Source organism: Chiloscyllium plagiosum, unplaced genomic scaffold, assembly GCF_037043375.1.
Source record: "Chiloscyllium plagiosum isolate Xiang-an unplaced genomic scaffold, Cpla_swu_hap1 HiC_scaffold_17, whole genome shotgun sequence".
NCBI lineage: Eukaryota > Metazoa > Chordata > Chondrichthyes > Orectolobiformes > Hemiscylliidae > Chiloscyllium > Chiloscyllium plagiosum.
In genome coordinates this window covers 52,776,470-52,801,869 of record NW_028270155.1, presented here as the reverse complement: position 1 = coordinate 52,801,869, position 25,400 = coordinate 52,776,470, and the positions used below count along the sequence as shown (strand labels likewise).

The window sequence follows — 25,400 nt, the reverse complement described above, 5'->3', positions numbered from 1 at the left end:
ATGCTATAATTGAACCAGCCTCTATTACTTCCTCTGGTAGCTGATTCCACATACACACACTGCCCTCTGCATGAAAAAGTTGCCCCTTGAGTCCCTTTTATATCTTTCCACTCTCACCCTAAACCTATGCCCTCTAGTTTGGAATTTCTCCTACCCCAGGAAAAAGACCTTGGCTATTTATCCAATCTATGCCCCTCATGATTTTATAAACCTCTATTAGGTCACCCTTCAGTCTAAGACGCAGGGAAAACAGCACCAGAGTATTCAACCTCTCCCTGTTCAACTCCTCCAACACTGGCAACATGCTTATAAATCTTTTCTGAACTCTTACAAGTTTCACACCATCCTTTCAATAGGAAGACCACCAGAATTGCACATAATATTCCAAAGTGGCCAAACCAATGTCCCGTACAATCGCAACATGACCTCCCAACTCCTATATTCAATGCTCTAACCAATAAAGGAAAGCATACCAAATGCCTTCTTCACTATCCTATTGACCTGTGAGTCCACTTTCAACGAGCTATGAACTTGCACTCCAAGGTCTCTTTGTTCAGAAACACTCCCTAGGACCTTCCCACTAAACGTATAATCCCTGCTCTGATTTGATTTTCCAAAATGCAGCATCTCCATATGCCAATTGTCAGCCCATTAGCCCATCCAATCAAGATCCCATTGTAATCGGAGGTTACCTTCTTTGCTGTTCACTACACCTCCAAATTTTGATGTCATCTGCAAACTTAAACTGTACCTCTTATGATCACATCCAAATCATGTATATAAATGACAAAAAGCATTGCTCCCAGTACTGATCCTTGTGGCACACCACTGGCCACAGGTCTCCAGTCTGCAAAGCAATCCTCCACCACCACCCTCTATCTTCTTCCTTTGAGCAGTTCTGCATCCAAATGACTAGTTCTCCCTGTATTCCATGAGATCTAACCTTGCTAACCAGTCTCCCATGAAGTCTACTGCTCGACTCTCAATCGTCCTTGTTGCTACTTTAAAAAACTCAATCAAGTCCGTGAGACATGATTTCATACACAAAGCCATGCTGACTATCCCTGATCAGTCCTTGCCTCTCCAAATACATAAATCCTGACTGTCAGGATTCCCTCCAACAACTGGCCCACCACTGATGTTAGGCTCACTGGTCTTTAGTTTCCTGGCTTTTCCTTACCACTCTTCTTAAATAGTGGCACCACCTTAACCAGCCTCCAGTCTTCCGGCACCTCATCTGTGAGGTTGGGGAAAAGGCTAGTTTAGGCTCAGTGACCCAGGAGAGGAATGAAATCAGTGACTATGGAATTAAGGTTATGATGGGGATCAAAGACATTGTAAATTAGATTAGATTACGCACAGTGTGGAAACAGGCCCTTCGGCCCAACAAGTCCACACCGCCCCGCCGAAGCACAATCCACCCATACCCCTACATTTACACCTTACCTAACACTACGGGCAATTTAGCATGGCCAATTCACCTGACCTGCACATCTTTGGACTGTGGGAGGAAACCGGAGCACCCGGAGGAAACCCACGCAGACACGGAGAGAACGTGCAAACTCCACACAGTCAGTCGCCTGAGGCAGGAATTGAACCCGTGTCTCTGACGCTGTGAGGCAGCAGTGCTAACCACTGTGCCACCGTGCCGCCAACCAAGTATTAGGAAAACTGAAGCCAGTCATCGAGATGTACAGCACAGAAACAGACCCTCAGCCTCCGATACTCCAAGGGAAACAGCCCTAGCCCATTTAACTTCTCCCTCGATTTTAAATCCTCCAGTCCTGGTAACATCCTTGTAAATCTTTTCTGAACCCTTTCAAATTTCACAACATCCTTCCGATTGGAAGGAGACCAGAATTGCATGCAATATTCCAACAGTGGCCAAATCAATGCTCTGTACAGCCGCAACATAACCTCCCAACTCCTGTATGCAATACTCTGACCAATAAGGAAAGCATACCAAATGTCTTCTTCACTATCCAATGCGACTCTACTTCCAAGGAGCTATGAACCTGCACTCCAAGGTCTCTTTGTTCAGCAACACTCCCGAGGACTTTACCATTAATTGTATAAATCCTGCTAAGATTTGCTTTCCCAAAATGCAGCACCTCACATTTATCTAAATTAAACTCCATCTGCCACTCCTCGGCCCATTGGCCCATCTGATCAAGACCCCATTGTAAATCAGAGGTAAGCTTCTTCGCTGTCCACTACACCTCCAATTTTGGTGTCAGCTGCAAACTTACTAACTATACCTCTTAAGTTCACATCCAAATGATTTATATAAATGAAGAAAAGTAGTGGACCCAGCACCGATCCTTGTGGCACTCCAATGGTCACAGGCCTCCAGTCTGAAAAAGAACCCTTCACCACTACCTTCTGTCTTCTACCTTTGAGCCAGTTCTGTATCCAAATGGCTAGTTCTCCCTGTATTCCGTGAGATATAACCTTGCTAACCAGTCTCCCATGGGGAATCTTGTCGAACACCTTACTGAAGTCCACATAGATCACATCTACTGCTCTGCCTCATCAATCCTCTTTGTTACTTCCTCAAATAACTCAAGCAAGTTTGTGAGACATTAGTTCCCACGCACAAAGCCATGTGGTCTATCCCTAATCAATCCTTGCCTTTCCAAATACATGTACATCCTGTCCCTCAGGTTTCCCTCCAAAAGCTTGCCCAACACAGATGTCAGGCTCACTGGTCTATAGTTCCCTGTCTTGTCCTTACCACCCTTCTTAAATAGTGGCACTACGTTAGCCAACCTCCAGTCTTCTGGCATCTTACCTGTGACTATCGATGATACAAATATCTTAGCAAGAGGTCCAACAATCACTTCCTTAGCTTCCCACAGAGTTCTAGGCTACACCTGAGCAGGTCCTGGGGATTTATCCATTTTTATGCATTTCAAGACAGCCAGTACTGCCTCCTCTGTAATATGGACATTTTTCAAGATGTCACCGTCTATTTTGCTACATTCTATATCTTCCATGTCCTTTCCCACAGATTCAAAATATTTATTTAGTATCTCCCCCATCTCCTTTGGCTCCATACAAAGGCTGCCTTGCTGATCTTTGAGGGGCCCTATTCTCTCCCTAGTTACCCTTTTGTCTTTAATGTATTTGTAAAAACCCTTTGGATTCTCCTTAACCCTATTTGCCAAAGCTATCTCATGTCCCCTTTTTGCCCTCCTGATTTCTCTCTTAAGTATACTCTTACTGCCTTTATACTCCAAGGATTCACTCAATCTACCCTGTCTATATTTGACAAATGCTTCCTTCCTTTTCTTAACCAAACCCTCAATTTCTTTAGTCATCCAGCATTCTGTATACCTACCAGTCTTTCCTTTCACCCTACAGGAATATACTGTCTCTGGACTCTCGTTATCTCATTTCTGAAGGCTTCCCATTTTCCAGCCGTATTTTTCCCTGCGAACATCTGCCCCCAATCAGTTTTTCAAAGTTCTTGTCTAATACCGTCAAAGTTGGCCTTTTTCCAATTTAGAACTTCAGCTTTTAGATCTGATCTCTCTTTTTCAATCACTATTTTAAAACTAGTAGAATTATGGTCGCTGGCCCCAAAGTGCTCCCCCACCGACACTTCAGTCGCCTGCCCTGCCTTATTTCCCAAGAGTAGGGGGTCAGGTTTTGCACCTTCTCTGGTAGGTACATTCATATACTGAATCAGAACAGTAACAATATATTTTCCTCAAAAGCACCTCTTTCTTCTCAAGGTAGAGGTCAATGCAGAAGGGAAAAAGCAGCAATGCTGAGGGAACACCACCACTTATATGTCATTTAGCACACTGACAATATACCACCATTACTTCAACATCATGTTCATAGAACTTCTTTGCGCTGATATACAGATGATGCACATCAAGACACTAAATGAATTAGCTAATTTCTGTTAAAAATAAACTCTTGCCAATAAAAACAAAAGAAAAGTTGTTTATATTAAAAAGGTACTCCCTTCCATAGTGGTTCCAGAAGCATTATACAGCTCAACATTTACAAGCTACTTTTATTGAAGTGAATTGGAGATCAACAGGACCACAGTGGGCTATTCGAAGAAGGGACTCTTGTGTTGGCTTTGCTCAGGAGCAGACTTGAATCTCAAAGCTTCACGTGGACTAGACAATAGTCAGTTTGATTACAAAGTGTATGTTCTTTGTTAGATAATTTGCAATTTCAATATTTGGATAATCCAAGTTTGGCTGATATCATAGCTTATGCACTGGCATAGAAGAAAATATTTACAAGAATAAATTAAGAAAAAAGAAACAAACAAACATTCATTAGGAATGTAACATAATGGGAAATGTTTTTCTCCTTAGCAGCATAGTTTACATGATGTACCATTACACTGCAAACAGGTAACTCAATTTGTTGTGAGATTATTAATTTGCTATCAAATATGAAATTAATATGCTCAAAATGACTTCATAATAGGATGACAAATTCAGCTGACTTCAGATATATAGCACCAAGGGTTTTCAGGGAAAGCAACAACTGTATCCGAAGGAAGACAAAGAATAAGGCGGCATTGTTTGACATGCCTTACTTAGGGAGCTGGTATGAATGTTCTTACATCAAAAGTCCAGGTTCAGTCAACCAGAATAAAGAGATGGAACATATGTTTATCCTCACGGACAGTACACAGACAATCATCATAAAGTTAGCTGGCAGACAGGCTTCTTCGTAGAGTTATGTCATTGCCACAATCTGACTTTACTCATTTTAAAATCAATAAACTGGAGGTTCTGAAAAGTTCTTTAAATGATTACAGATCACTACAACTATTTACTAGTTTAGTGCAGACTTCCTTGAACTCAGAAAAGCTATTTTAAAAAAAAACACACCACTTTTATAATTGGGCAATTTTTAAAAATTCCATCCTAATTTTGACAGTGTTGTGAAGATAGATCATGAATAAACCAATTAAAATACATCTATTTGCAGAAACGATTTATATGTGTTACTACATGTCTGTGTTACTTGACCCTTAGACCTAAAGATCAACGTAGTATCCGACAGTTAGGCTTCAATAATCCAGAGGAGGCCAAAAAGGAGGTGGATTAGAAGATTCACCAAAGTACAAAGGACATGAACACTGAAGTACTACACTGAAGTAGCTTTGTTTGCTTAGAGTTAAATTCCAAAAGGAAAATTGCTGGATACTTTCTCTCATAGACAGTAAGCAGAGACAAAGTGCTGAATCCAGTCTTACCATTATTTTCAACCGTAAAATCTGGGTCAGTTTGTTTGCTGTATTTTTACAACAGAATCAAGATCTAGAGCCCCCTAGTTATATGAAATTTGGTGGATAAACAATATCTTCACTTAACAATTCAATACACAGATTTACATATTTCTTTAACCTTATATTTTGAATTATATTACATAATGGTTATTAGAGTGTAGAAAATTGAGTTTTCGTTGAAGTTCGTGCTTTAAAGGACGAAAACAACTACAATAATCCATGTCAAAAATATTAATCTTGTCAAACCAAATATTATCTTCACCTGTTATGTTCACATAATTATAAGTTATGCAGTCATAGATTCATATATTACGTGATAATAAGAGGTACAGCTCGTATGTTTGTAGATTACATCAAAATCGGAGGTGTAGTGAACAGCAAAAAAGGTCACCTCAGATCACAACAGCATGTCACAACAGGATCTTGACCAGTTGGGCCAATGGGCTGAGAAGTGGCAGATGGAGTTTAATTCAGATAAATGTGAGGTGCTGCATTTTGGGAAAGCAAATCTTAGCCGGATTTATACACTTAAATGGTAAGATCCTCGGGAGCGTTGCTGAACAAAGATACTTTGGATTGCAGGTTCATGGCTGCTTGTAAGTGGAGTCACAGGTAGATAGGATAGTGAAGGTGGTGTTTGGTATGCTTTCCTTTATTCGTCAGAGTATGGAGTACAGGAGAAAAAGTGAGGTCTGCAGATGCTGGAGATCAGAGATGGAAATGTGTTGCTGGAAAAGCACAGCAGGTCAGGCAGCATCTAGGGAACAGGAAGGGCTAATGCCCGAAACGTCGATTCTCCTGTTCCCTAGATGCTGCCTGACCTGCTGCGCTTTTCCAGCAACACATTTCCATCTATGGAGTACAGGAGTTGGGAGGTCATGTTGCGGCTGTACAGGACATTGGTTAGGCCACTGTTGGAATATTGCGTGCAATTCTGGTCTCCTTCCTATTGGAAAGATGTTGTGAAACCTGAAAGGGTTCAGAAAAGATTTACAAGGATGTTGCCAGGGTTGGAGGATTTGAGCTATAGGGAGAGGCTGAACAGGCTGGGGCTGTTTTTCCGGAGCATCAGAGGCTGAGGGGTGACCTTATTGAGGTTTACAAAATTATGAGGGGCACGGACTGGGTAAATAGGCAAAGTCTTTTCCCTGGGGTCGGGGAGTCCAGAACTAGAGGGCACAGGTTTAGGGTGAGAGGGGAAAGATGAAGGAGAGACCTAAGGGGCAACTTTTTCACGCAGAGAGTGGTATGTGTATGGAATGAGCTGCCAGTGGAAGTGGTACAATTGCAACATTTAAGCGGCATTTGGATGGGTATACGAATAGGAAAGGTTTGGAGGAAGTGCTGAGTGCTGGCAGGTGGGACTAGATTGGGTTGATATTTGGTCGGCATGGACGGGTTAGACCGAAGGGTCTGTTTCCATGCTGCACATCTCTATGACTCCATGACTGGAAGCAGACCCTTTGGTCCATCTCATCTACACCGACCAGGTTTACCCAAACTAAATCAGTTCTAGTTGCCTGCTTTTGGCCCATGCCCCTCTTAATCTGCACTGCTGTAATGTAGCACCATCAGTCCTGGGGGAGAACTGTCTCATTTTTACTGTATCAGTTGTATATGGCAGAAGTGACAAATAAAATGGTACTCTACACATAAAGGGGTGCTTAATAATAAAAAGACACAGACCAAACACAGTTGTCTTTGTCCAATGATGGGGAGGTAGTGATTTTAGGCAAAAGTCACCGGCTTAGTAATCTCAAACCCCAGGCTAATGATGTAGGTACATAGGTTCAAATGCTACTATAGCAGATAGTAAAATTTGAATCTAATGAAAATATAGAATAAAAAGCTGCCCCAGTGGTGACCAAGTGACCACTGCCAATGTCGTAAAAACCCATTTGGTTCACTTTATGGATTAGTGCCCTTTAATGTTCTCCTTTTAAGAATGAAAACTGCTATCCTTTGCTGGTCAGGCTTACATGTGGCTCCAGACTCTCAGAAATGTTGATGACTCTTAAATGCCCTCTCAGCAAGTAGAGATGTCAAACTTAGCAACATCTACATCCCATGAACAAATAAAAAAATTAAAACAAAATTAAATTTAAAGGTCATGATTCATTGTGACTTCAGTTTCTTCTGTATTCACAGAACCTCTACAGTGAGGAAGGAGGCCATTCAGCCCATTAAGTCTACACTGACCTGCCAAAGAGTATTCCAGCCAGACCCAACCCATCCTATCCCCATAACCCCGTAGTTACCATGGCGAATCCACCTTGCCTGCATATTCCTAGACACTAAGGGATAGTGTAGCATTGACAATCCACTTAACTTGCAAATCCTTGAACTGTGGAGAAAACTGGAGCACCAGGCGGAACCCATGGGAAGAACATGAAAACTACATGCAGTCCCCCAAGGTTGGAAAAGAATCCAGGCCGCTGGCACTAAGTAGCATGATCGCATGCACCATCAGGTTAATGCTTTCAATTTGATAAATCCAAGTTTAGCACACTGGCTTCTTGGTAACAAAAGCAGCCAGCTGAACTGCCCAAGTACTGCATAGGCCCAGAGTTGCAAGTGGTAAAGCCACATTAACTTGGTGAATGAGTCAGTTATTAGTTGAAAATAATGGGACACTCAGCATAAATCATATCCCAAAATCCTTAGATAATATATAAATACCTTATCAACGATTTACATCATGATCACTAATCGTTAACCAGTTGCAAAAATCTGTTTACTTTGTTTTAACAAAACTTTCACTATGCTACTTAAGACAGTAGTCCAAGCAGTTAGGATGTATATTCAACAATAGGAATGGAGAAGTGTTGTTCTCTAAATACATAGAGTATCTGGGAGCCCAAACACAGCACAAAACATACTGAAACCAGTTTGACTGAAATGTGACAATATAGTGGAATCTCTTTCGCTATTAGAAATTCACGTCAAGTACCAATTAAGATGATTCTATAGCAAGCTTAAAAAACAAACTCAAAATGCCTTTCACAAACTTTTACTAAAAGGCTTATAGCAAATACACAATGCTTTTGAAGTGTAGTCTCTGTCGCATTATAAGAAGCGTAAAAGAAGAGGTAAAGGATCAGATAAATGAGTGTTGGTGATGCTGGTCAGGAGGAAATATTCACAAGGATATCGGAGAGTGCCCCTAGCTTTGCTTCGAAATTGGCACCTTTTATGTCCATCTCCAGGAACGATTGGCTTCAGTTTAACATTTTATCCACAAGGCAGCACCTTTGACAGTGCAGTGCTGCCATGGGATTGCACAGAATTTTGTATTCAAATTTCATGGATGTACTTTAAACCCATGATAATCTTTCTGAGTTTGGAGGATAGGATGCTGCCACTGAGCCATATTGCCAGTACAAAGTAGAACTTTGTTCAAATCAACTTTATATACTTGCAGTGTAAATGCACACTGAAAAGTCACTACTTGAGTCATCCAACAGTTATACACATGCAATGTTCCAACTGTTGTCAAATTTGTAAAAGTTTAAACTGGGCAATTTTAGCAACAGGAACCTGCTAATTTACCATATTGCTTTGTCAATATTATGCCACTACTATAAAGCACAAACAATTTATCACTCATCATCTTTGGATCCGAGAAATCTAGTTTCATATTAGCTGTGTCAGAGTGCTTAGATATCAGTTGAAAGGACAACCACAAGAACCACATTAATAAAGATACAAAAGTTCACCTCACTCAGGCACAATGACATTTCCAGATGAATTCACCAAATCATCTCATGGATCCGTCTCAAATTAAAAGAAGAAACAGTATCCTCTTTCAATGAAATGGACCAGAAGAATGGGTAATCCAAGATGGAGGATGGGAAAAATTTCTGGCTGTAAGAGCTGCTCCTTTATTTAGGTATTTTAGGTGTTGGAGGGGATTTCCTTGAATTCCAGGAGCAGCAATTACTGTTTTATATGCTGTTGCATTGTTTTGGAATTTTGGAAAAGAAAAGGTCAAAACAACAGCAGTTTTAAAAAGGGAGAAGAACAGACAAAGAAAGCACATGGTGAGGTCAGTGCAAGAGAGAGAGAGAAAGAAACTGACACCAGAGTGAACCTGCACAGTTACTGCCTTTGCTGTTTGAATTCATGTATCACTGGACATCAGAGTGCGTCTGGGAAAATTAACAAGCAGTGAAATTCACAACTGATCTTGGAGGAACTGTTTGGGTGAAGTTCACAGCACAGAAACAGATAAGTGTATTGTTTTTAAGTGTGACCTCCAGAAAGTCTGCATAGTGAGTAGAGTGGGTTCTTTCTTGATTATATGTTTTTTGAGATATGTCTCTTGATTAAACTTAAAATATAAGCCATAACTATTAATTTAACCTGGGGCAGTGTTTTGTAGAGGAATAAGCCGGTGTTATTTTCTGGCCTGTAGAATGTGAAGGAGCAAAAATGGCCTTTAGTCGAGTGATATGTGCTTCTTGTCAGATGTGGGAATTTAAAAGAGTTCAAGGATTACAGCGGATTATATCTGCAATAAATGCTATTGGTTGCGAATCTTATCACATCGAATGGATCAATTGGAGAGACAGTTAGAAGCAATGAGGAATTTGCAATAGCAACAATATGTGATGGATGGCAGTTATAGGAATTGGGGGGAGGGAAAAAGGGGGAAAGTCTCAGATACAGTCACAAAGATGGGGTAACTCCAGGGAAGGTAAGAGAGGTAGGCACCTAGTGCAGGAGCCTTCTGTGGCTATACCCATTTCAAACAAGTATGCTGTATTGTAAAATGTAGGGGGTGATGGATTCTCAGGGGAACGTAGCATGAACAGCCAAGTTTCTGGTATTGAGACTGGCTCGATTGCAACGAGGGGTACATTGGGTACCAAGAGATCAATTGTGTTCGGGGACTGTCCAGTCAGACGTACAGACAGATGTTTCTGTGGCCAGCAGCGAAAAACCAGAATGGTGTGTTGCTTTCCTGGTGCCAGGATCAAGGATGTCTCAGAGGGTGAAGAATGTTCTAAAGGAGGAGAGGGGCCAGCAAGAGGTCATTGTACATATTGGAACCAACGACAAAGGGAAAAGGTTGAGATTCTGAAGGGTGATTACAGAGAGTTATGCAGGAATTTAAAAAAGGAGGTCCTCGAGAGTAATAATATTTGGATTATGCCCGGTGCTACGAGCTAGTGAGGGCAGGAATAGGATGATACAGCAGATGAATGCATGGCCGAGGAGCTGGTGTATGGGGGAAGGATTCACATTTTTAGACCATTGGAATCTCTTGTGGGGTAGAAGTGACTTGTACAAGAAGGACGGTTTGCATCTAAGTTGGAAGGGGACCAATATACTGGCAGGGAGATTTGTTACAGCTGCTCGGGAGGAATTAAACTAGTAAGGTGGGGTGGGTGTGGGTGGTGTGTGGGATCCAGGGAGATAGTGAGGAAAGAGATCAACCTGAAACTGGTACAGTTGAGAACAGAAGTGAGTCAAACAAAACAAAACAAAACAAAACAAAACAAAACACAAAACAAAACAAACAATTCAGGGCAGGCAGGGTTAAAAAAATTAAACTGCATCTATTTCAATACAAGGGGCCTAACAGGAAAGGCAGATGAACTCAGGGCATGGTTAGGAACATGGGACTCATAACAATCACAGAGACATGGCTCAGGGATGGACAGGACTGTCAGCTTAATGTCCCAGAATACAAACGCTACAGGAAGGATAGCAAGGGAGGCAAGAGAAGAGGAGAGTGGCATTTTTGATAAGGGATAGCATTACAGCTGTGGTGATGGAGGATATTCCTGGAAATACATCCACGGAAGTTATTTGGGTGGAACTGAGAAATAAGAAAGGGATGATCACCTTATTGGGACTGTATTATAGACCCCTAATAGTCAGAGGGAAATTGAGAAACAAATTTGTAAGGAGATCTCCGTTATCTGTAAGAATAATAGGGTGGTGATGGTAAGGGATTTTAACTTTCCAAACAGACTGGGACTGTCATAGTGTTAAGAGTTTAGATGGAGAGGAATTTGTTAACTGTGTACAAGAAAATTTTCTGATTCAGTATGTGGATGTACCTACTAGAGAAGATGCAAAACTTGACCTACTCTTGGGAAATAAGGCAGGGCAGGTGTCAGTGCAGGGAGCACTTTGGGGCCAGCGACCATAATTCCATTAGATTTAAAATAGTGATGGAAAAGGATAGACCAAAAGTGTAAATTCTAAATTAGAAAAATTTTGATGGTATTAGGCAAGAACTTTCAAAAGTTGACTGGGGGCAGATGTTTGCAGGTAAAGGGAAGGCTGGAAAATGGGAAGCCTTCAGAAATGAGATAACGAGAATCCAGAGAAAGTATATTCCTGTTGGGGTGAAAGGAAAGGCTGGTAGGTATACGGAATGTTGGATGACTAAAGAAATTGAGGGTTTGGTTATGAAAAAGAAGGAAGCATATGTAAGGTATAGAAAGGATAGATTGAGTGAATCCTTAGAAGAGTATAAAGGCAGTAGGAGTATACTTAAGAGGGAAATCAGGAGGGCAAAAAGGGGACATGAGATAGCTTTGGCAAATAGAATTAAGGAGAATCCAAAGGGTTTTTACAAATACATTAAGGACGAAAGGGTAACTAGGGAGAGAATAGGGCCCCTCAAAGATCAGCAAGGCGGCCTTTGTGTTGAGCCGCAGAAAATGGGGAGATACTAAATGAGTATTTTGCATCAGTATTTACTATGAAAAAGGATATGGAAGATATACAATGTAGCAAAATAGATGGTGACACCTTGCAAAATGTCCATATTACAGAGGAGGAAGTGCTGGATGTCTTGAAATGCATAAAGGTGGATAAATCCCCAGGACCTGATCAGGTGTACCCAAGAACTCTGTGGTGAGCTAGAGAAGTGATTGCTGGGTCTCTTGCTGAGATATTTGTATCATCAATAGTCACAGGTGAGGTGCGGAAGACTGGAGGTTGGCTAATGTGGTGCCACTCTTTCAGAAGGGTAGTAAGGACAAGCCAGGGAATGATAGACCAATGAGCCTGACGTTGGTGGTGGGTAAGTTGTTGGAGTGAATCTTGAGGGACAGGATGCACATGTATTTGGAAAGGCAAGGACTGATTAGGGATAGTCAACATGGCTTTGTGCGTGGGAAATCATGTCTCAAACTTGATTGAGTTTTTTGAAGAAGTAACAAAGAGGATTGATAAGGGCAGAGCAGTAGATGTGATCTATATGGACTTTAGTAAGGCATTTGACAAGGTTCCCCATGGAGACTAGTTAGCAAGGTTAGATCTCATGGAATACAGGGAGAACTAGCCATTTGGATACTTTTTGTCATTTACATAAATGATTTGGATGCAAACAAATGAGGTATAGTTAGTAAGTTTGCAGATTACACCAAAATTGGAGTTGTAGTGGACAGTGAAGAAGGTTACCTTAGATTGCAACCGGATCTTGATCAGATAGGCCAATGGGCCGAGAAGTGGCAGATGGAGTTTAATTCAGATAAATGCAAGGTGCTGCATTTTAGGAAAGCAAATTTAGCAGGACTGAAACACTTAATGGCAAGGTCCTCGAGAGTGTTGCTGAACAAAGAGACCTTGGGATGCAAGTTCATAGCTCCTTGAAAGTGGAGTCACAGGTAGATAGGATAGTGAATAGGGCGTTTGGTATGCTTTCTTTTATAGGTCAGAGTATTGTGTACAGGAGTTGGGAGGTCATGGTGCGGCTGTACAGGACATTAGTTAGGCCACTGTTGGAATATTGCGTGCAATTCTGGTCTCCTTCCTATCGCAAAGATGTTGTAAAACTTGAAAGGATTCAGAAAAGATTTATAGGGATGTTGCCAGTGTTGAAGGATTTGAGCTATGGGGAGAGGTTGAACAGGCCGGAGCTGTTTTCCCTGGATCGTCGGAGGCTGAGGGGTGACCTTATAGAGGTTTACAAAATGGAGGGGCATGGATAGGATAAATAGACAAAGTCTTTTCCCTGGAATCGGGGAGCCCAGAACTAGAGGGCATGGGTTTAGGGTGAGAGGGGAAAGATTTAAAAAGGATCTAAGGGGCAACCTTTTCACGCAGAGGGTGGTACGTGTATGGAATGAGCTGCTGGAGGAAGTGGTGGAGGCTGGTACAATTGCAACATTTAAAAGGCATCTTGATGGGTATATGAATAGGAAGGGTTTGGAGGGATATGGGCTGGGTGCTGGCAGGTGGGACTAGATTGGGTTGGAATATCTGGTTGGCATGGACGGGTTGGACCAAAGATGCTGTACATCTCTATGACTCTATGACATAGGAGTGGAAGTAAGGCCGTTTGGTCCATCAAGTCTATCCCGCCATTCAATCATGGCTGATGGCATTTCAATGCCACTTACCCACTCTCCCCCCATAGCCCTTAATTCCTTACAAGATCAAGAATTTGAAAATGTGTTGCTGGAAAAGCGCAGCAGATCAGGCAGCATCCAAGGAACAGGAGAATCGACGTTTCGGGCATAAGTCCTTCTTCAGGAATTCTTCAGATCAAGAATTTATCAATCTCGGCCTTGAAGACATTGAACATCCTGGCTTCTACTGCGCTCTGTGGTAATGAATTCCACAGGCCCACCACTCTCTGGCTGAAGAAATGTCTCCTCATTTCCGTTCCAAATTGACTCCCTCTAATTCTAAGGCTGTGCCCACGGGTCCTAGTATCCCTGCCTAATGGAAACAGATTCCCAGTGTCCACCATTTCTAAGCCATGCATTATCTTCTAAGTTTCTATTAGATCTCCCTCAACCTTCTAAACTCTAATGGATACAATCCCAGGATCCTCGGCCGTTTATCATTCGTGTGAATCTCTGCTGGACATGCTCTAGTGCCAGCAGAATGTCCTTCCTGAGGTGTGGGGCCCAAAATTGGACACAGTATTCTAAATGGGGCTTAATTAAAGCTTTAGAAAGTCTCAGTAGCTCATCGCTGCTTTTACAATCCAGCCCTCTGAGATAAATGACAACGGAACGGCACACTGGCTCAGTGGTTACACTACTGCCCACAGCACCAGGATCCCAGGTTTAATTCCAGCATCAGGCGACTGTGTGTGGAGTTTGCACATTCTCCCCGTGTCTGCGTGGGTTTCCTCTGGGTACTCCGGTTTCTTCCCACAGTCCAAAGCTGTGCAGGTTAGGTGAATTGGCCATGCTAAATTGCCAATAGTGTTAGGTGCATTAGTCAGAGGGAAATGGGTCTGGGTGGGTTACTCTTTGGAGGGTCGGTGTGGACTGGTTGTGCCAAAGGGCCTGCTTCCACGCTGTAGGGAATCTAATCTAAATCTAATGATTACATTTGCTTTCTTAACCATGGACTCAACCTGCAAGTCAACCTTTAGAGAATCCTGGACTAGCACTCCTAGATCCCTTTATACTTTGGCTTTATGAATTTTCTCACCATTTAGAGAAATAGTCCATGCCTGTATTCTTTTTTCCAAAGTGCAAGACCTTGCACTTGCTCATATTGAATTTCATCAACCATTCCTTGGACCATTCTCCTAAATTGTCTGAATCTTTCTGCAGCCTCCCCACCTCCTCAGAACTACCTTCCTGTCCACCTAACTTTGTATCACCTGTGAACTTCACCAGAATCTCCCCAATCCCTTCATCCATATCACTAATATATAGAGTGAACTGCTGAGGCCCAACACTGAACCCTGCAGGATACCACTTTTCACTAGCTGCCATTCCGAAAAAGAACCTTTTATCCGAACACTCTGCCTTCTGTCAGACAGCCAATCCTCAATCCATGCCAGTAGCTCACCTCAAACACCATGGGCCCTCACCTTACTCAGCAGCCTCCTGTGAGGCACCTTATCAAAGGCCTAGTGGAAGTCTAGGTAGATAACATCCACTGGGTTTCCCTGGTCTAATCTACTTGTTACCTCTTCAAACAATTCGAACAAGTTTGTCAGGCATGATCTCTCCTTACTAAATCCATGCTGACTTGTTCTAATCCGACCCTGCACTTCCAAGAATTTAGAAATCTCATCCTTAACATGGATTCTAGAACTTTACCTACAACCGAGGTTAGGCTAATCAGCCTACAATTTTCCATCTTTTGTCTTGATCCTTTTTTGAACAAGGGGGTTACAACAGCGATTTTCCAATCATTTGGGACTTTCCCTGACTCCAGTGAGTTTTGAAAGATTACAACCAATGCCTCAGCTATTTCTTCAGCCATCTCCCTCAGAACTCTAGAATGTAGCCCATCTAGACCAGGAGATTTATCATATTTTTAGACGTTTTAGTTTTTCTAGCACTTTCTCTTTTGTAATGGCTACCATACTCAACTCTGCCCCTTGACTCTCCTTAATATTTGGGATAAATGGAGTGAAATGGAGTGAACCTCCATTCAACATGGATGTAGCCATTGTGAAAGGTCATCCTAGTACATATCATAACAGATTGAGGAAACTAAGCTGAAACATCATTCCTGAGTTTGTTGAACATAACAATTCAGCAGGCATAATAATTGGGACAAACACAAACAGGACCTTCAGCATACATGTTAACCGTGACTTGATGTAAAGCATAGACAAAAAAGAAAAAGGGAGGCAACAAAATTGTAGCCAATGCCTGCATAGAAAAAGACAAAACCAAAAGATGAGGGAGTGATCTTTACAGAAAATCTGACAAATTTTACTTTTACAGTAAAAATGATCCATATGAACAATGAAACTTTTCTGCACAAGGCAAATCAGGGTAATGAAATACAATCTCACCAAACCCTCAATCCCCCTTACAGTGCATAACTCTTTCGATACGAGAGCCTCAATGCTTTGTCTCTATTCCCACACATGGTACATTTTTCAGAATAGTTATCATTCTTGGAGTTCTTCCTCATAGATAATGCAGTGAGGTGTGAAGTGATGCATTTTTTTAATAACATGGAGGGGCAATATAAAAGATAAAATGTTAAAGCAGATGCAGGACAGAAACATTGGGAGTTTATGTTGAATATGACAAGAAGATTTAAAAGTCACAATATCCTGGGCTTCATTAAAAAGGCATAAGTATCACACAAAAACGTTATGCTGAATCGTGTAAAATACTGAACATGATCCATAAGTGTCATGGAGACAGATTCAACCAATGTTCTCAAAAAGCAGATTGTGCAAGTACTTGAAATGAAATGAAAATTGCAATGCCATGGAGAAGTGCTGGGGAATGGGGCATGTTGAAATAACCCCCCCAGCATGGACGAGGGTTAAAAATAGCCTTTTCCTGTACTTTAACTATTCTGTGATTTTGTGACCTGTTTCAAATGTACTTAAACAAATACAAAGAACAAAAGGAAAGAGAGCACAGGAACAGGCCCTTCAATCCTTCAGGTCTATGCTGATCCAGATCCTCTATCTAAACCTGTTACCTATTTTCTAAGGGTCTGTATCCCTCTGCTCCCTGCCTATTCACGTATCTGTCTAGATACATCTTAAATGACCCGATCATGCTCGCCTCTACCACCTCCACTGGCAACACATTCCAGGCACCCATCACCCTCTGCGTAAAGTTTTCCATGCATATCTCCCCTAAATGTTTCCTCTCTCACCTTGAACTCGTGACCCCTAGTAATTGAGTCCTCCACTCTGGGGAAAAAGCTTCTTGCTACCCACCCTGTCTATACCAGTCATCACTTTGTAGACTTCAGTCAGTTCCCCCATCAACCTCTATCTTTCTAATGAAAATAATCCTAATCTACACAACTTCTCTTCATAGCTAGCGCCTTCCATACAAGGCAACATCCTGGTGAACCTCCTCTGTGCCCTCTCCAAAAGCATCCACATCCTTTTGGTAATGTGGTGACCAGAATTGTATGCAGTATTCTAAATGTGGCTGAACCAAAGTCTTATACAACTGTAACATGACCTGCCAACTCTTGTACTCAATACCCCGTCCAATGAAGGAAAGCATGCTGTATGCCTTCTTGATCACTCTATGGACCTGCAATGCCATGTTCAGGGAACAGTGGACCTGAAAACCCAAATCTCTCTGCACATCAATTTTTCCCAGCACTTTTCCATTTACTGAATTGGATCTTCCAAAGTGCATCACCTCACAATTGTTTGGATAGAACGCCATCAGCCATTTCTCTACCCAACTCTCCAATCTATCTATATTATGCTGTATTCTCTGACAGTCCCCTTCACTATCTGCTACTCCATCAATTTTAGTGTCATCTACAAACTTGCTAATCAGACCACCTTTATCTTCCTCTATATATCACCAGTGGTCCCAGCACAGATCCCAATGCAACACCAGTAGTCACAGGTCTCCATTTTGAGAAACTCCCTTCCACTACTACTCTGTCTCCTACTGCCCAGCCAGTTCTCTATCTAGCTAGAACACCCTGGACCTCATGAGACTTCAGCTTCTTCATCAGCCTAACATGGGGAACCTTATCAAGCATCTTACTGATGTCTATGTGTATGACAATCTACAGCCCTTCCCTCATCAATCATTAAAAGGAAAAATAAAAATTATTTTTAAGAAACTGGGCTTAGGAAATAACCAGTTGATTAGTTTGATCTTTGAAAAAGATTAAATAGATGTTATTCCAAATTAGTAGATTAGTACTTGAAATGCTATTTAACAAAGCAAATTTCTCAGATGAAATTTCTTTCATAGCAGGAAAAAAATCAAGGATTACCTTATTAGTTGGGAAGGAATGCTTTGACTTTAAGTTGCATACATTACCCAATTTGTAAACTTACAAATAAATAAACAATAGAAATTCAGTGGTAATGAGAACATTTTCAAGGGTAAGATTTCTATTTATAAGCAAATTAACTAATGTGCAACAATTTACAACATCAGAATGAAGTAGCAGGTGAAAAGTTATTCCCTCATGCTCAGTCACTATAAACATTGAGCAGGTTTATTTAGCTGTTAAATTTACACCATGAAAAGAGAAAAGTGTGACCACAATAAACGCATTGCAAAAGGGGCTAAATGTATTGCGAGTACAGATAATGACCATACACAAAATGACAATAGATGCATTTGGTACGAACAATGGTTATCGAGAGAAAAGACAGAAATACAATTAAGGAAGAGAACAAGGGAAGTGAAATATTTACATTGTGCCTTTCACTTTAGCACATACCCAAAATGCTTTACAGCCAATTAAGTACTTTGTAAATGCCGCCACCCTTGTAATATTGGAAAATGCAACAGGCAATTTGTACATAGTAATCTCCTACAAACTGCAAAACATGATAGTCCAGATATTGTTGCAAGTGACACTGTTCATTGGATTTACACTTGACCAGAACACTTCTGACACTCTGCACAGCAGGGTATGATCAGCCAAAGAATCAAATGGCACAGCACCCTCTCCAGAGCATCTGCAGCACTTGTGAACAGGGTAGACACAGTATAGTTTGTAAGCAGACTGAAGAATTGTTAGTGCACTGGCTGGAACAGTGAGCCAAGTGTCAAATCAGTCACTGAAAGTAGAATCAAAGAAAGGGAAAACATAATGAGGAAAGAAAAAAAAAGTTAACGTCTTTTTAAATCCTGAACACTAATTAAAATAAGACTTCACAAGTTTCAATAAAAAGACGTATCTAGAAGAAAATAAGAAATATACTATTAAAGAGGGTATTTTGACTCTATTTAGAGCATTTATTCCGTAATTACAATAAATAAGAACCGTCACACTATCCACTGCATGTGAATTGAGATTCAGAATGAGGTGTACTTCTAGAAACCTTGGACAACAACACCTCCGACAGGGAGCACAACCTCAGTCATGCAAAGAACAAAGCAAATATACAGCCCAGGAACAGGCGCTTCAGCCCTCCAAGCCTGAGCTAATCCAAATCCACTGTCTAAACCTGTCGCCCAATTCCTAAGCGTCTGTATCCCTCTCCCGTGCCTGCCTCCACTACCTCCGCTGGTAATGTGTTTCAGCCAGCTATCACCCTCTGTGTAAAGTATTTGCCTTAAATTTTTCACCTCTCACCTCAAAAGTGTGACCTCTCGTTATTGAATCCTTCACCCTGGGAAAAAGCTTCTCTCTATCTACCCTGTCTATACCCTTCATGATTTTGTAAACCTCAGTCAGGTCCCCCCCTCAATCTTTCTTCTAATGAAAGTATCAACTGAACGTATGAAAGTATGCATTGTAGTATCAATTGGATCATAAAAATAAAATAAAGATTTGTGTTGTTATAATACCCTTCATAAATCCCAGGTTATCCAAAAGTTCTTTACAACCAGAATACTTTAAAATGCAAGCACAATTGTAACATAGAAAATATGGCAGCCAATTTGCATGCACATTTCCTTAAACAATGACGATGGACAGATTTTTTTTGTGATGATGATTGAGCAATATTACCAAAGATAACACTGCTTTTCAAAAACAAAAGGTGCAGGGCTTTTTATCATGTCTCAAAAGGGCTGATAGAGTTTAGTATCTCATTCAAAAGACAGTATCTAGGATATTATACCACTGCAGTGGAGTGTTACAAGAACAGGAACAGACCATTCACCTCTTCAAAAATTTGCTGCCATTTAATACAATCACAGCTTATCGAACACTTCAAGGCCTTTTATCTTAAAACTCTGCCATTGGTTATCATAAATCTATCAATCTCTGCTTTAAAATAAACATAATGACAGGTTTCCACAGCCCACTGCGGTACAGAATTCTATGTATGATTTGAGTTGACATTTCATTTATTTTTAAAATCGTGGCCTCTGCTTTTAGAATCCTGCCTGTCTGGGGAAATATCTTACCTGCATCCACTCTGTCTATCCCTTCAGGAATTGTGTAGGGTTCAGTGGGATCACCTTTTATTCCTGAAAACCCAAGATACACGCCCAGCTTGCCAAATCTCTCTTCCTAAGCAAGTCTTTGTTGCACCATGACTATGGCAATAACATTGTTCCTGGGTAAGGAGACCAAAACTGCACACAGTACTCCAAGTACAGTCTAATAAAGCTCCTAGACAATTGAAGCAAGACTTCTCTACTCCTGTATTCAAATACTCTTGCGATAAAGGCTAACATTTCATTAGGCTTTCTAATAGCTTGTTGTACCTGGGTATTAGCCTTCAATGACTTATCAACAAGCGACTTATCGAAAAGGCAGATCCCTTTGCACATCTACATGTCACAGTTAAGAAATGTTTACACATCTGTTCCTACTACTAAGATTGATAACGTCACACTTTTCTACATGAAATTTCATATGTCCACTCACCACGCCTGTCCAAATCCTCCTGAAGCTGCTTTACATCTTCCTCACAACACACACTCCTGCTTAGCTTTGAACCATCTGCACATTTGGAAATATCACATTTGATCCCCACATTCAAAGCATTGGTAAATATTGTGAACAGCTGGGGGTACAATCCTTATGTTACCCCATTAGTCACAGCCTGCCAACATGAGAAGGGCACATTTATTCCACAGTTTTTTGTCGGTTAGCCAATCCTTAAATCATTCCAGCATAATTATCTTCAATCCCGTGTTATAATTTTGCTGACTAACCTAGTGGGAACTTTATCAAAAGCTTTCTGAAAATCCATGTACACAACACCCATCAAAAAAAAATCTCAAGTGAGTCAAACACAATTTTCCATTTCAAATCTATTCTGATTAAGGCTGACCATCGCATTTTTTATCCAATTGTCCATTTATCACATCCTTTAGGATAGATTCTAGCATTTTCACTCCTACTGATATAAGGCTGACAGGTCTGTAGTCTCCTTTTTTCTCCCTTCTTAAATAGTACAGTGACATTTACTAGCTTCCTATCTGCAGGAATCATTCCCAAATCTATGGAACTTTAGGAAGTGATCTCCAATGCACAGACTCTCTCTAAAGTCTATATGCCAGAGTATTGGACGTAGCTATCAAGTCTTGGGCACTTAAGTTTCACCCCCATTAATTACTCCGTTACAACTTTTGCACCAATACTAGTCTCCTTGAACTCCCCATTCTCCCTGATTACTTGGATATCTAATTGAGTAATTACTTATATATTCTTCAGTGCAAAGATACACAAAATATGAATTTAGCTTCTTCACCATTTCTCTATTTTCCATTTAGGCCAAATCAGGAGAATTTTATAATGAACCCACATTCATCTTATCCAAATGTTTTGTTTTTACATGCCTATAGTACATTGTATTTTTATGTGTTGGCTACAGTACACTCATTATATTCTTCCTTTTCTCATAATTTCTTGGTCTATTTTGCTGTATTCTGAAAACTTCACAATTGTCAGATTTCTGATTATTTCTGGCCACTTTTCTAAGCCTTACCTTTTACATAATCATAAACTTTTTTTTTTAAAACAGCTTATAGTTCACTGACTGAGTTATTGCACTTGGAAGGATTGCATGGCTGCTTTAAACCATGTCATAATTCTTTAAAGGCTGCCCAATGCCTATACACAGTCATGCCTTTCCAAAATCAGCAGTGCCAAATTCTGCCTCAGGTTTTTAATAATATTCTTTAGTCAACTTTAACACTCTTGCTTCAGATTGAACCACCTTACTTTCAAACATGTAAAAGTCTGACGTCATATTGTGCTCACTTTCTGTTACAAACTTTGCTTTCTTCCAATATGGGTTACCCCTTGCTAGTTAAGCAAACAGCAGTAACAAATCCCCCTGCAGGGATATCAGTCCCAATCCTGTTAAGATGTGACCTATCTAGCCTGTACAGCTTCCCCTGCCTGAAAACTAGCCCCAATGCCTCAGAAATCTGACACCCTCCCCCCTTCCATACCAGTTCTCCAGCCATGTGTTCAATCATTTGATCCTCCTATTCTTATGTTCATTGACATTTGACACCAGGACAGAGTCAGATAGCACAGGAATAGGTCCTTCAGCCCAACCCGTCCATGCCAAACATAATCCCAAACTAAACTAGTGCCACCTGCCTCCTCCCGGCCCATATTCCCACCCCCCAAAATCTTTCCCATACATGTACTTATCCAAATATCTTTTAATTGTTGTAATTGAACACACAGCCACCACTTCCTCAGGAAGTTTATTCCATGATGCAAACCACCTTCATTTGCCACTCATGTCTTTTTTAAAATCTCTCTCCCCTCTCACCTTAAAAATGTGCTCCTTGGTCTTGAAATCCCCCATCCTAGCGGAAAGACAACTACCATGAACCTTACCTATACCTCTCATTATTTTATAAACTTCTATCAGGTCACCTCTCAACCTCCTACACTCCAGTGAGAAAAGTCCCAGACTATCCAGCTTTTCTTTATATCGCAAGCCTACTATACCTGGCAACCTCCTGGTAAATCTCTTATGAGCCCTCTCCAGCTTAATAATATCTTTCCTATAACTGGGCAGCCAGAACTGGACACAGTATTCCATAAGATGTCTCAATGTCCTGTACAACCACGGCATAACTTCCCAATTCCTATACTCAAAGAACAGATGAATGAAAGTATGTGTGCCAAATGCCTTTTTAACCACTCTGTCGGAATGTGATGTAAACTTCAAAGAGTTATGTGAGTGAACTCTGAGGTCCTTCTGTTCTACTACCCAATACCTGACCATTAATTGTATAAGCCCTATACTTTTGCCTAAGTCTTATACATGTTTAATTGTACCAAAATGCTATACCTTGCACTTATCCAGACTGAACTCTGTCATTTTTCAGCCCATTTACCCATTTGTTCAAATCCCTTTGTACTCTTAGAAAGTCTTCTTCACTGTCTACTATGCCACCAATTTTAGTGTCATCTGCAAACTTACTAACCATGCCTTTTATATTGTCATTCAAATCATTTATGTAAAATGACAAACAACAAAAAAGGACCAGAACTGATTCCTGTGGAACACTGACAGTTACAATTACGTATCCAAATGGCAAGCTCACCCGGAATCCTATGTGAACTAACTTTACCGATTAGTCTATCATACAGAACCTTGTCAAAGGCTTTACTAAAGTCCAAGTAAATGAGGTGTATAATTTCCTTTCTGATGCTCTGAAATCTATTTCAGTACCTTATTCCACTATGTTGTTGGTACCAATGTGACCACAACTTCCAACTGATTCCCCCTCCCCCAGAAGGCTGTTCTGCAGCTGCTTTATGGAGATCCTTGATCCTGGTGGCAGGGAGGTCATACACCATGGTAAAAATCACATTTAATGTCACAAAAACATCTATCTGATCCTCTGACTATGGAATCCACTATTATATTGCCCTTTCATTCTTTTATGTAACCCTCTATACAGCAGAGACTCATTTCTGACTGCACTCCACCAAGGAACCATTCACCTTCACTAGTTTCCAAAACAGAATACAACTGGCAAGCATGAAAATCTCAGAGGACTCATGCACCACTTGACTAGCTTTGGTAGACAGTCTGGTAGTCACCCATTCCGTCTGCCTGTACACTTCTAATCTGCAGTGTGACCACTGCTGTATGTGTTAACAAAAACTGAAAATGCTGGAGAAACCCAACAAGTCTAGCAGCATCTGTAGAGAGCAAGCACAGTCAACATTTCTGAAGAATGGCCACTGGGTGTGAACTCTGCTTTCTTTTCACAGGCGCAACCAGACCTGGTGAACTTGCTCAGCAATTTCAGTTTGTGCTTCCGATTTCCAGCATCTGCATTGGTTTGTTTTCTTTATTTTATTTATGCTGTCCACATTTGGAAAATTGCACGCAATTCTGGCCTCCTTGTTATTGGAAAGGTGCTGTGAAACTTGAAAGGATTCAGAAAAGATTTACAAGGATGTTTCCAGGGTTGGTAGATTTGAGCTATAGGGAGAGGCTAAATAGGCTGGGGCTGTTTTCCCATCGGTGTTGGAGGCTGAGGAGTGACCTTATAGAGGTTTATAAAATCATGAGTGGCATGAATAGGATAAATAGACAAGGCCTTTTCCCTGGAGTAGGAAAATCCAGAACTAGAAGGCATAGGTTTGGAGCAAGGGAAGGAGGTGGGGGGGATTTAAAAGGAATCTCAGGGGCAAAGTTTTCACACACCAAACCTCCGAAGAGTAATCCACCTAGACTCATTTCCCTCAGACTTATTTACCTACCATTTTGGGTAATTTAGCATGACCAGTTCACCTGACCTGCACATCTTTGGAGGGTGGGAGGAAACCAGAGCACCCAGAGAAAACCCACACAGACACAGGGAGAACATGCAAACTCCACACAGAAAGCGACCCAAGGCTGGAATCGAACCTGCGACCCCAGCACTGTGAGGCAGCAGTGCAAACCACTGAGCCACCATGCCAGCCCTTTAAAAGGCATCTGGATGGGTATATGAACAGAAAAGGCTTAGAGGGATATGGGCCAAGTGCTGACAAATGGGACTAGATTGGGTTGGGATATCTGGTCAGCATGGACGAGTTGGACCAAAGGGTCTGTTTCCGTGCTGTACATCTCTATGACATAATCCCCTGAAACACAGATGCACAGCAAGTGACTCCAAGCCTTGATTTTTTTTTTGTTCTCACATCTCTGGGGTGTGACTGTGAATCCACTACAGCCTGATTCGGAGGTAGGTTAACCCTGGAGTGGGGAAGGTTAGAGTATGTACCACTGGTGACAGTGACACCTGAAGCACAGTCCCACCTGGTCCACTGGAGGCCACTGGCGTAGCGAAGGTGGAGGTCTCACCGCTTTTCGGCTGCTCTTCGAAGTTACAGGCATCCTGTTTCTCTTCCTCGCGGGCTTCATCCTCCCTGTCACGTTTGCTTTTGCCTTTAATGAAGGTGATGATGAACCTGCCCCTCGACATGCCCGACCTGGACCGAGCTCCTCAAACACTGGCACAGCTCAAAGCAAACTTTCCAACTCCACACCACCGCTCTTCAGCCTCCTCCATCATCAACTTCAACTCGGCCCAGCCAGGCCTCCTGCCCTGTTACTGCCTCCCTGTCACCGTTGCTAACGACATCAAAGACAAAGAAGCCACCCACCACCTTCACCTGGAGCCCCCATTTACCTGCGGCACTTCAGACGGGGCGCATGCGCGGCGTGTCGCACCGCCTCCTGGGAGCTGTAGTTCCAGCAGCGGGCGCCTGGACTACAACTCCCATGAGGCCGCGCCCCCGCCCCCCCACAGCAATCAGCGCCCATTGGCTGCGCCGCTCAAGGAGGGAGATTCAAAGCGTCAAT

General features: G+C 41.6%; 1 protein-coding gene across 1 annotated transcript in view; it reads right to left on the bottom strand.

The window, feature by feature from the left end:
• The window catches only part of slc12a4 (solute carrier family 12 member 4), a 166,950-nt gene extending 141,750 nt beyond the window's left edge, over positions 1 to 25,200 (bottom strand). The window contains exon 1 of the mRNA XM_043707017.2: positions 24,855 to 25,200. Within this exon, the coding sequence (XP_043562952.1) occupies positions 24,855 to 25,020 (166 nt within the window). The 5' untranslated portion in view covers positions 25,021 to 25,200. The remainder of the gene's footprint in view (positions 1 to 24,854) is intronic.
• Positions 25,201 to 25,400: the final 200 nt, after the last annotated feature.